Raw genomic sequence first — 13,016 nt, 5'->3', positions numbered from 1 at the left:
TTTTTACTTGCACGTAATTGTTTCCTAAAATGTTATTATTAATTTTCAAGAATAAATATATTATTATGCTTATTACTTTAATTTTAGTTTGATCCGGACTCTTTATTCGAGTAGTTTTTTCTTTAACAAATTGCCTCAATAATAACAACAAATAAATGATAGTTACTGGAGCAACATCTATCAAAGACAAATGCAAATTCTGTAAGTTTAACTAAATTATATATGTGTAAAAAAGATATTTAAAATATATAAATATAAAAAAATCTCACTTATTTTGAAAAAAATTATCCACCTTATATTCATAACTCACTCATTCAACCAATTAGAATTTGTATTTTGTACATGTCCACTAATTAAAAAGAGAAGCACAATCTATGCTAAAAAAAATTTAGTCATTTTTTTAAATTTTTATTTATTTTGAATTCATCGACTCTAAATCAAATCGATTCTACTCGTGTAGTGCTTCGTTTGGTTAAGTGGTCAATTTGCATTATAATGTTTGAGGTTAAAACAAAGCAAAAACAGACACGCATGCATGTGGGTTTGCATGTTATAACGTGTATTTAATTTGTGCCATGTGAAATAGGTGTAAGCCGATTAAATAATGACGGATAAATGTAATTTTATAAGTAGAGTCTGAAATGAATAATGTTTATAGCATACGTAATATTATTTCCTATCTTAAAAAGGTAGAAAAAATTGTTTTTAATAAATCATCGATCAAATAAAGCATATCAAAACTTAATTACGTAAAATAAATATAATGATAAAAAAATTCATACGAAAAACAATAGAGAAGAAAATAGTAGAAAGAAACACCACTACTATTATATAACAAAGAAAAACAATTAAATATTAGATATATAGGGGAATAAAATCTATAATATATATGCACCACTCACCAAACAATTTCTATACTTTGATTATTAACCACTTAATACATAAGAATTCTCAAGTTGAGAGACAAAACATAGTGAATGTTTTTAAGTCCATATCAATCTAAGATTGGGTGGTGTGTAACATCTAGCTAGTCGAGACGGATTTAAAATTTTAATTTAATCAATTTAATTTTTTTTTAATATTTTCAATATTAAATTTATTATAATATTAAAATAATGAATTCAGATCACATACTTTGTTATAAATCTCAATATAGTTAAAATTTATATGAATCCGTAATCAAAAGACTATATCGATCGAACCCCGGTTGACTAGTCTTTATAAATTATAATTAAGATGGATTACGTGTTAAGTTGTTATGGTACATGGACCATATATACATATAGTTATTTTGTCATGATAAAATGAATATGACAATTACAGTTCTTGGACTGAATTAAAAGAATAAAAATAAAAACATTATTATTCAGCTGATTTGTGGTCAAGCGTGGATGCCGCCTCTTGACCATTGATTCGAAGACAAATGAATCGTGTAACCCGTTCCCGTTTCGAAGACAAATAAATCAGAAATGAATTTGAAGATTTATTTCTTTTTTATTTCATATAACCATTTTTGTTCAACTTCAGTTTTAATGAGAAATTTATACGATGAGAAATCTATTGGCGGTGGACCTAATTATTTTTATTTACAGAAAATTAGAAGAGAAAAGGAGTATTTTAATTTTTCCTTTTTTAAAAGAAAATTTCTGATTATATGTGTATTTCTAGCCGTTCACGCTCTTAATTCCCGTGTAAATCACGCACTTTTCCAACTCAGCAATTTTATTGCCACATAAGTTTGGTCAATGGTCAGAAGGGCTTAAAATATTGTGTTTCATTGAGTTTAAGTGTCTAGTTGGCAAAGTTATAAGTAAAAGGGTCCAGTTTACAATCCGACCCATGTATAAGGGCCTATCAGACCCTTTTGCCTATATAGAATCTTAATAAATATTAGATCGAAATTCATAATTTTAACAGTACAATGATTTTAATAGTGAAAATTTTAAAAATTGACCCTATCAAAATTAATCCTGAATCCACCTGGTGGGGAATGCTAGAGTTTTTGATAGATACATTCTTTTTCCAAATAAAAACTAAGCAAATTGTTGGGGAAATCTAAATCTCGCAGTTTCTTTATAGGGATAAGGGTATGAAAAATACCTCAACTTTGATCGAATTTGCTGTTGCGATACTAAACTTTCATGAGGACCTATTACCTCCCTAGACTATTTAATACCGTATTTTAAATATATATATTTTCCCACGTGGACATAAAAAATAATGCAAAATTATAAATAGTAATGTGTCCACGTGGACACATATATACCTTTAAAATACACTATTAAATAGTTCAAGGGGTAAAAATACGGTATTAAATAGTCTAGGGAGGTAATAGGTACTTATGAAAATTTAGTATCGCAACAGCAAATCCGATCAAAGTTAAGATATTTTTCAGACCCTTATTCCTTCTTTATACCTTAATTATTATTTATTTTTTAATTAAAAAGAGGAAATATTATACCAAAATATTATGCATCAATACAGACCGAACTTAATTGAATTGTCTTGCTCTTGGCTTGATTTCTTGCTTAATGAATTTAATAAATCGCTAAGGTACGTAGCTCAGTTTCTAATGTATTTATTGGTTGTTACTATGTCAGACCTAGTGTGACAAATCCAATGGCATATTTAGGAGTTTGTGCAAGTCCATAATCACAATTCAATTAACGATTCACTGTCTCTTTTTGTATGTCATTCCCTTCTATAAATAACTGAACCACAATACTTGTTATTTTATAAAATTTATGCATAAATTATTATATTTTACTTATTATACCCTTGATAAAATAGTTAATTATTCTTGAAAATGTATTCATCATTTATTATAAAGTTGACTTAAAAAAACATTAAATAAGGGTAGAAAGGTAAAGTTATATCATTTCTTAATGCAAGTGCAAAGTAAAAAGATGACATATAAAAAGGGACGGAGGGAGTATAATATAAGTTAGTAAAATTTGAAATAAATAAGTTTTGCACATAACAAGATTGTTATACTAGAGCTCTTATCATGACTTTAGGCACTTGCACTTGGGCTTGGTGACATAACTCAAAGCTCAAAAAGAGTATAATTGATGCTATATAACTATTTGGGCAATAGAAGAATTGTTGTGAAATGAAGAAAACATAAAGGCATAATGATGCACAATTTTTTAAGTTATCGACTCGATGTAAAGTATCTGCATTGAGTCTGACTAAATACAAATTCACATCAAAAAGTCTTAATAAAACAATCCGAACAAAGACCACTTCATGTTCTAATCTGACAATGAAATAATATTTATCGCTCCACCACCATACTTATTTAATATATCATGAGCAAAAAAGCTTACCATTGGTTAATTTGTATTAGAACATAGGCTACCAACATACCAAAACCAAGTAAAAAGAAAGGAGTAATAAAAAAATCATTTTTATTGCCAAAAGAATGATTAGCCCAAGTTGATTATGTACACTAAGAACAAAAAATTAATTACCAAAAGATAATGGTTGGGAAATGAGCAACAAGACATGTTAATTATCTATCACCAATTAATACAATTTTTTTATAATATTAATCTATTTATTAACTTAAAATGCTTTCTTTTGCTTTCTTGTATCCATAAAATTGGACTTTCTCCCAACTTGTCTTTGTTCTCTAATTTTTCCTTGCAAAAAATCATCACCATTTATAGTAGTAGTGTCTTGTCTCATCAAGGTTTGTTGATAGTACCTAAAGCCCACATATAACATGAACACTGCAAAAATAAATTGTAAAATTTGTCAGTATAATAATGTTTTTCATTTTGTTAACTAAATATTTGAAAAAAAAAAATTCAATTACTCCCTCGTGGTGTATTGAAAACATCCTCTCTACCTTCACAAGATAAGGATAACGTTGTGTATGCACTACCTTCACCAGACCCAACTTGTGAGATTAAACTAGGTATGTGCAATCAATAATTCCCACGTTCCAAATATCTTGACACTATTTTCTTTAATTTGTTTTAAAAGAACGATGCATTTCTATATTTGGTAACAATTACTAACTTTAAACTTCATATTTTAGCCTTAATGAGAAGCTTTTATAATTATAAAAATGTTATGATGTGTAATACCACATATCAACAAGTTATATTATGTCATGTTTAATGATATCATGAATTACTCCATGCAAAGTCAAACTACGTTTACTCAAACTCTATTAAAACGTTGTTGCACCTATGTTGGATCCTCAAAACGCAACATTTTTGGAGGATTAGACATGCATGTGGCGATATTTTTGAAAAGTCCGAACAACAAGAATATCGAAAATTGAAACTGAGGGAGTATCATGTAAAAGTTATAGATACTATTTTTACCTGCCCATATTCTGGCAATGATTGAAGAGAAATTCCATACTAATGTGAAAATTGCAAATCCAATAGCCTTTTTGTGAGTACATGATTCCCAAGCATCTCTAATGTATCTTATAAAAAATGTACCTTCACATAAAAATTATAAATCACAATGTATATTATTAATTGGTCTATATAACATAACATTAACGACGACATACTCAATGTAGTCCCACAAATGGGGTCTGAAAAGGGTAGTATGCAAACCTTACCCCTACCTTTGTGAAATAGAGAGGATATGTTTCTGGTAGACCCTCGACTTTGGTTTAACATATAACAGAACATAAAAAAAATTATGTTCCGCCACCGTGTACTATAACTTTATTAGATGTTCCAAAATTTGGTTATGGCAAAAGCCCTACATGTTGTACTCTACCTCTGCATACTTGTGAGAAAAACTGCCAAAATTTGATTATGATTTATGGCAAAATTAGCCCCACACCAACGGTATTATATCCACACATACATGAACTTTTTTAAAAATAATGATATTCACTATCAAATCAAAGTTGTAGTTTTCTGAATAGACTTTTAAGATTATGATAGATTTTTAAAATAATTATAACTATAACGGTGACAGGGTCTCTACCCCCACAAAGATAGGGGGAAGAATGTAAGCTCTGCGTACATCCTACCTTCTTTAGATCCACTTGTGAGATTACACTGGATATGTTGTTACGTGGTTGTAGTGGTGGTAAACGTTTAAGAAGCTAAACAAAATGAATTGATAGTTTTTTTCTTTCTTACCATGAGAGGTTAACTGTGTGGAATAAGAAGAGCAAACTTTTGGTATGACGAAAACTCCAAAAAAACCTGCAAAATAGGGGGTTTAATAAGTTTCATATCATATTGCATATTTTTTTGGTATTTATTGTCTGCTGAAAAATCAAAAAGAAAAAGCTAGAACAAGTTTAATTTGAACTGTTTATATATATATATATATAACATTTAGAGAAAAAAACTCACCCAATTTATACAGTTTCCAAATAGTTATATAGCTGCCAAATTTAGCCAAAAGAAACAGCAAAACTGCCATCTGCCAGAGGTAAAATTTTGTTAAATTCCCACAAGTTCACAAGATTAGGAAAATAATTGAAGTAACATGGAAAAACAATAAAACTTATCCGCACTTGATATTTATAGTGACCAATAGACACATGATATATATTTGGCACATAGACTTCTATCTTATGTTGCTCGAATTTTCCAATTATGTTGTTGCACCCGTATTGGATCCTCCATAAATGCACTAGTTTTGGAGGATCTATCACGGACTAAGCGCATTTTGAAGAGTCCAAGAAACATAACTTCTATTACTTAACCATGATTAATTTATGTTTTTTTTCCTCTCGGTTGAATTACTCGGTACCTATGCTGGTAAAAGGTAGCAGGTAACCCCGTGTAATTAGTCAACGCGCGCACAAGTTGGCCTCATCGAATCACTTAATTATAATAACTGATAAGATTCGGTGTAAACATCAAGTGCGGACAATGGAAAAACTATAAAGAAACATTGATATCAAATGGAAATGTATGAACTTTTCTTTACCTTCATTGTAGTCGAAGGATCCCCAGAAAAAAGGGCTCTGATTTTCAAAAGAAACTCATTTATTAAAGGAAGAATCAATTTCAGTATCCACAGTGCTTCTTCTTCGCCTACTACACATTCACTTGATTCACCAATATCAATAGCTCTCCTATTTACACACACACACAAAAAAAAAAAAAAAGACGATATAAAAATCATTTCGAATGGTAGACAATGGTTATTGGATAATATCAAGATTTGGTAATTTTACAATGAACTTAATTTTGTGCACTGATGGTGTATAAATTTTTTATACCATCAGATCAAACTGACTTATAACCTATGTTGCTCGGTCTCTTCAAAAAAAGTCAATGAGTGCGTGTTGAATCCTCCAAAAGTAGTACATTTTTAAGGATCATACACGAGTGTCACAACATTTATAGAGACACCGAACAACATAGCTTATAACATAGGTAAACTCTTTATAGAAAATATGATATGCAACCAACAAAATACGGTAATAATAACTTGTTATAACCGGTTAAATTGCATTGATAGTATAAACAAATTTAACACTGCCAATGCATGTTAATTTAAATAACTTTACAATAAAATACCTGTGAATGAGGGATCTAAAGAGAAAGATTGCAGCAAGATAGATCAGACCCAAGTAGGCGAGTGCAGAAATGAAGCTGTAAAACGCCATTATTAAGAATAGTTCACTTCAATATATTTTGTTAAAATGATTCAAGAATTAAGAAATAGAAATCTGATTTTTTTTTGAGTTAAAGGTCCCAATTACCTGATATTGAGATCTTGAGTATACGAAGATGAAATGATAGCAAATGTTCCAATTCCAAAGACTAATGCTGATTTTGATACATTTCTCCACATTACTAAATCAACTGCAGAAAATGTTTTAATAGAAAATCAGAGCTAATAGTTGCAGCGTAGTTGCTTACCCTGAAGGACACGATGTTTGTACTTAACTAACCAATGTAACTTAAGCAGTTAAGAATTAAAGTGAGATATGTATTAAACTTCCCCTCCAAACAATTCTAGGCCAGTCCAGGTGAGTGAGTCGGTCAATGCTGGTCAAAAGTTAGTGCTCGCTCCCGCTCCAACATATGTGTAAGAGGAAATACTAATGAAGTGAATTTTCATTGTTTCGTTTCCTTTTTCTTTGAAACGATTAGCAGGAAGGCAGTAGCTCCTCCTACATATTCGTATGTAGATCCTGAACTAAGGTATGATTGGGAACACTATTGAGGTCAGTTTCTATGGGATATGGGTAATAGGGAAATGCCAAAGTCCGAAAGGTATGATCAGTTTTCACTCTGTTCGTACTGAATACCGGTAATTCCCCACCACTTGCCCAACATTTTAATAGAGGGGCAGGGGCAGTAAGTGGTGAGGACATTCGACCTATAAATAATAGGTGCAAGTAGCTTGAATTCAAGTGAGAAATGTGTGTATGAAAGATACATGTCATGCATTCATTGATTTAGAATAAATAACGAACACGAATAAATTTTACCATAGATGCAGTGTCACATTGAGTTCTAAAAAGATATTAAGAGATTGAACTTACCCAAGCTTTGTAATTTGCTATGTTGTCTAGACTGGAATTTATCTGAAAATGCAACAAGATTCAAAAATGAATTCAAAATCACGCTTCGAAAACAAAGAGTCAATGAAACATAAGTTAAGTAGCGCATTTTGGGATGATGCAACACATGTACAACAACATTTTTGGAGAATCCGAGCAAACATTGAATGAAGCAAAACATAAAAGGAAATGCAGCATTTACCTGATTTGGTTCTTGTTGCACTTTGATGAATATTTGCATTGACTAAAGTAGGAAGGGACTGTTTCATATTAATTGAAGAAATTGGCATTTGCCTTTTATTATTGTACTGAAATCTCTTCTCTTCAATCACAATCTTTTTAAGCTTATTCTGTTCTTGTACACTAATTTCTTTAACTTCAACACTTCTCTTATCATTTCCCTCGTCGATTTCTTCCTCCAATACGTCGTCCCATTCTTCATCATCTCCATTTTCAAGACTCTTTTCTAATTTATTTACAGATTCAACCTCAGATACCGCATTGCTTGTGATAAATTTCTCTTCACACATGCCAAACTCCTCTGATTTTGTCTTCTTAATCCCAATTGATCCTTCAAGATTCTTACTTGACTCCTCAAGATTGGATTTTTTCACATTCCCATTAACAGACTTATCAGATTTCAGCTTTCTCAGCTCAGAACTTTTCTTGCTCTGAATTGGGACTTTTTTACAAACCCCATCAGCAGAAACACTCAAATCTTTACTTTTTTCATCCAATTGTTTCCTCAAATCAGATCTTTTACTTGCTATCTGAAAAGGGTTCCCCTCAAAACTCTCACTTTTCCAAGTTCTCTTTGTAATCCCATCAACAGAAACACTCAAATTTTTACATTTTTCATCCAAATTTTTGTTCAAATCTTTACATTTTTCATCCAAATTTTTGCTCAGATCAGTTTTTTTACTAGCAATCTGAAAAGGGTTCCCCTCAAAACTCTCATTTTTCAAAGTTTTCTTTGTAATCCCAGCAACCCCATCAGCAGAAACACTCAAATCTCTACTTTTTTCATCCAAATTTTTGCTCAAATCAGTTTTTTTACTAGCAATCTGAATTGGGTTCCCCTCAAAACTCTCAGTAGTTTTCCAAGTTTTTCTCTTTCCACTCACTACCCCAACATCAAGATTTTCTCTTTTTGGCCCCATATCCAACTTTTCATCCACTTGAGTATTACTTCCACTAATAAAAACACAATCTTTGTCATCATTTTCATCTGGGGTTTCTTCAATACTACTATCACTAAACACTTTGAATCCACCTTTTACTTCATCAAGTTTCATTCTATTCTCCCAAACTGAACCTGTTGCCACAACACCATTATTTCTTGATGATTTGCTCCTCCTCCTATTTCCCCCTTCCATATTTTTGCCTTTTTTCACTCTATTGATGATTCAAGATTGTAATGATTAGTATTGATTTGTGGGGTTTCACTGTTTAAGCTAAAAAAACAATGGAGTTTGGTGAGAAATCAAAGTTTGTCAAAACAATGAAATTTCTAAAACAGAGAGAGAGGAGTCTTTTATTTTGCTCTTTTCCACTTTTTTAAGAAGTTGTTCTTCTTTAAATATAAAAAATAAAAAATTGGATTAATTATTTATTTTTCTTTTCCTCTTTTTAGGATAGTGGAATATATAAAAATAATGCTAAATAAAATGCATTCGTAATATTTGTATTAGGTATACTTGCATTAATTGTGCATAGATTATTTCTTATGCATTGTTTGGTTTGGTGTTTTTAAAAATAGTATACATTGAATAAAAATATTTATTTACAAAAGTATCATCCAGTTTTATGGTGGAAAAGATGTAAAAATGTTTTTGAGGGGTAATTGAGTCCTTTTGCATTACTAATACCAGAAATTCATCGTATTAGCAATACACTCCTCAATATACAATAGAGTGTATAAGTAATTTTTGCATTAGTTATATATAGCATGGAAAAGTGTACCAAACAAGGGACTACTAATACAAAGTGTTAATGCATACATTATTTTTGTTAATAAACTTTACCAAATGTTTCCTTATTTCTTTATTCTTTTGCACTATCCAAAAAAAGAAAAAGAAAAAAAGATAGTACTAATATAGATCTATTGCTTCATTATTACCTTTTGAGATTTTGAGTTTGGTTTTGGATGCATTGATTCTCGCTAATGTTTTTGTTATTTAAGGCAATATTTAATTTTATTGAAGAATATACTATTGTTGAAACATAGAAATTACAAAACTAAAACAAAAAAAATACAAAAAAGCGTTTTTCATATATAAATAAAAAATTAATTTTATAGATATTAATATAATTTTTTGACGAAAAAAGTTTGCTAGAATAAACCTCATTTTGGCTTAGTACATGTAATGATGCATAGAACTCACAAGCTGTTTTTACTCAAATGGAAACTTTAATGGACTATATATGTTACGTTAGAAAATTTATAACCATTGAGGATATGAACTATTCAACTTTTTCGAATCACAATCAAATTATTTTGTTTTATTATTCTTTTTGTATTATTGCCTTCATGTCATACTATATTAAGAAGTATTGGAAAAATACGTATCAGTGTGATTATATGATGAGATACAACGATTATGCATATATTTTATTTTTTTAATAATGGAAGGCCCAAAGTTAACTTAACTATCGAGATTTTGGCTTATTTAGATACATACTTTGTGAAATGATATATCTGCGATGAAATATATTGTTTCAGATCAATTCTTTATTATAATCGCTTTAGAGTCATTTTTATTTTTTAAAAAAAGATAACTAATACGTTTCACTTATTGAACAAGATTCTATTATTATTATTATTCATAATCCCTAAATGCCGAGGACATCCTTAAAATAATCTCGTAATTTCTATAAAATAAAAAAATAAAATTATACAAACTTTGAAAGTGATATTTTTCTTTAGTGGAATGAGAGTGGTTAATTCAAAGTCTAAAATATTTTTCTTTTAAAATGAAACATTTTTTTTTAAAAATTTTACGTTTACGCAATATAAATTTAACTGAATAATTGAAAATATTGAGGATGCTAGTGCAATAAAAAGACAAACTAGCTACAAAATCCTATTTTATATATTGTCAGATATATACCGACCTATCGACAATATTGTATGTATCAAATATATTCATCTGTTCCAAGAAGATAAGGGTGCAGAGACAAAATGAATCTATAATTTTATTTGTCAATAAACTCTTTTATTAAATTAAATATTATATTCAATCATGATTTCGATTCAAAGCATTTTACTATCCTCATCCAACATTTTCTCCCTCCCTCACATCATGCCACACATATTGTAGTAATCGAACTTATAAATTTAGTTTTGATCAGATATTATTTATTAAAGATATTTATGTTTTTTATTATGTTAAAAACTATTATTAATAATAAATACATAATTTTATTTTATTTATACCTGACGAAGTAGAGAGAAATACAATATAGTAAACTTTTGTTATATGCGTGATATAGAGCGAGATATCTACGTCTTATAGCCTAAAAATTTATTCATTAATTTTTGTTCATTTTAGTTTTACTTGTGAATTATTGTATTTGTGGCATATTACACCAATAATTATATAAAAAAATTATTTTCAGATACAATTCAAATTCATAATTTTTTTAATCACATGACAATAAATTTATCAATTACGCAAATTTTTAGTTATATGATAATAAATTTATCAGTACTATTTTTATCTTTTGCCTTTTTCTGCCATGTGAATCCAACAATCTATAAATTAAGTCACAGGAAGCTGCTCCCTTGGATTTACTTTATTTATAGAAAAACTATTTTTTTTTCCTTCCACCGACACTTGCTATTTACAATTTTTTTTTTATAAGAATATAAAATGATGAAGTTTTTTATTTACATTTAAATCTTTCGTACTATATTATTAATTTTCACCTACAAAAGATATATTTTTTATATTAATGTACTACTTCTGGTCGTTTGAACATCAAATTATTGTTTTTAATTATCAATAATGGAGTACTTTTATATCTGACCCCATATCTGAAAATTTCTTTATTTCCCTTCTTATTTATGTAAAAGATACACTAATATCTTTTTATAATATAGTCATTTGTTCAATATTTTTTTTTATGAAAATGTTGTTATGGATGAAAAATCGATTCCATACAAAACTTGATCGATATAGTGAAATATTTAGATAGATACAGTTGATTATAGAGAAATCTGACGGTATTCATTGTAAGCTCCTCAATTCTCTTCCAAAATTGAGAAAGCAATATAGGAACAAGCTACACTCAACTGACTGTTGTATTTGTAGTAGACATAATGGTAAAAGAAACAATGAAGTATGCATCATTTTTCTTTTTGCGAGTTTTATATATGAATTATCAGGTGTTTACGTTTCTCACTTGAACTATCACCAACTATTTATTAAAATATTTTGTGATGTTTTGCTTCACGACAACGGCTGCCTGATATTGTGGGATAGAGGTGTCAAAATGAGCACAAATATAGGTAACCAGCTTAATCCGTTCAAAATTTTATGAGTTGAGCTCAAGATAATTTGATTTAGTTTCAATTTAATACATTTTAAAAGAATTTTTAATTGAGCCCAATTTAATCTCAAATTTCAACCCATTTTAAGACTCTTTATTTGCATGTGTAGTGCTAGCAAATGGTTGTATTGGACTGAATTTGAATAGATTGAGCCAAATTTGATTGGATTATAGTCCACCCATATTTTATATGGATATATATGAATTCGGTCAAATATGTTTTGAATAAAATAGTTCTAATCCACTTTAATCTCCTAAAGCCAAAAAACATTAAATCAATGTTAAATTGCTACTACCCCAATACTAACACCACCCCATCCCTAAATTACTATTATTTGTTTTTTTTTTAAAAAATAATTCTCATACAAAAAGAAATTTAAATTTGTTTCTACCTTGAACCCCATACCCACTCCACCCCCACTCGCATCTCTTACCACCCCCAATTTTTCAATTAAAAAAAATCACCAACCTACACATCCCTCACCCCTCCCCTACCAACAATTTTTGTGGGGTATTGCTTCTCTTAGTCATAATCTTTTTGGAGATCCCTAACCTAGCTATATATCTTTGTATTTTGCTCATCTCCAAACCTATTTTAATTATCTACGACTTGCTTGTAGAGTCTTTTTTCTTTTTTTGGGTTTCCCACCCGGTGTCCGGGGCTCACATTAGAGCTCCGACTAAATTCGGATCGCGCACTGCAGGGCCCATTCGGAGGTGGCGCTCCCAACATGATTTTCTCCATACCCAGGGCTCGAACCTGAGACCTCTGGTTAAGGGTGATGTTGACACCTAATTTTGACCCTCCCCGATAATAATTAATTTCGAGCTTCTTAATTTTCAAATGATTCAAAGTAATTAATTTTAGAAATTTCGAAAAAAAATAAAATGAAGTTGGAGTATTAGGGCTAGCTAATATGTAACTCGTGTGTCGTATATCTGCTTCTCGATGTGA

General features: G+C 29.8%; 1 protein-coding gene across 1 annotated transcript; it reads right to left on the bottom strand.

Moving 5' to 3' along the window:
- Positions 1-3,393: 3,393 nt before the first annotated feature.
- Positions 3,394-9,055, bottom strand: LOC125850365 (reticulon-like protein B21). Its single transcript, XM_049530216.1, has 9 exons — positions 7,713-9,055; positions 7,493-7,534; positions 6,704-6,806; positions 6,519-6,593; positions 5,923-6,070; positions 5,340-5,409; positions 5,121-5,186; positions 4,338-4,460; positions 3,394-3,734 (listed from the first exon to the last, which is right to left on the bottom strand). The coding sequence occupies exons 1-9, from the start codon at positions 8,884-8,886 to the stop codon at positions 3,568-3,570; spliced, it is 1,968 nt and encodes a 655-aa protein (XP_049386173.1). The 5' UTR covers positions 8,887-9,055; the 3' UTR covers positions 3,394-3,567.
- Positions 9,056-13,016: the final 3,961 nt, after the last annotated feature.

The sequence above is a fragment of the Solanum stenotomum genome, unplaced genomic scaffold (assembly GCF_019186545.1).
Source record: "Solanum stenotomum isolate F172 unplaced genomic scaffold, ASM1918654v1 scaffold16320, whole genome shotgun sequence".
In the NCBI taxonomy this organism is placed as follows: Eukaryota; Viridiplantae; Streptophyta; class Magnoliopsida; order Solanales; family Solanaceae; genus Solanum; species Solanum stenotomum.
This window is presented reverse-complemented; position numbering and strand designations above follow the sequence as displayed.

Bases quoted from the DNA above. Each gene is read 5' to 3' on its own strand.
- LOC125850365 (XM_049530216.1), bottom strand. From the start codon at position 8,886: ATGGAAGGGGGAAATAGGAGGAGGAGCAAATCATCAAGAAATAATGGT. The intron at 6,071-6,518 runs GTATTTTATTGT...GTGTGTAAATAG, and splicing joins TTTAGATCCCTCATTCACAG to GAGAGCTATTGATATTGGTG. The intron at 5,187-5,339 runs GTGAGTTTTTTT...CCTATTTTGCAG, and splicing joins TTGGAAACTGTATAAATTGG to GTTTTTTTGGAGTTTTCGTC.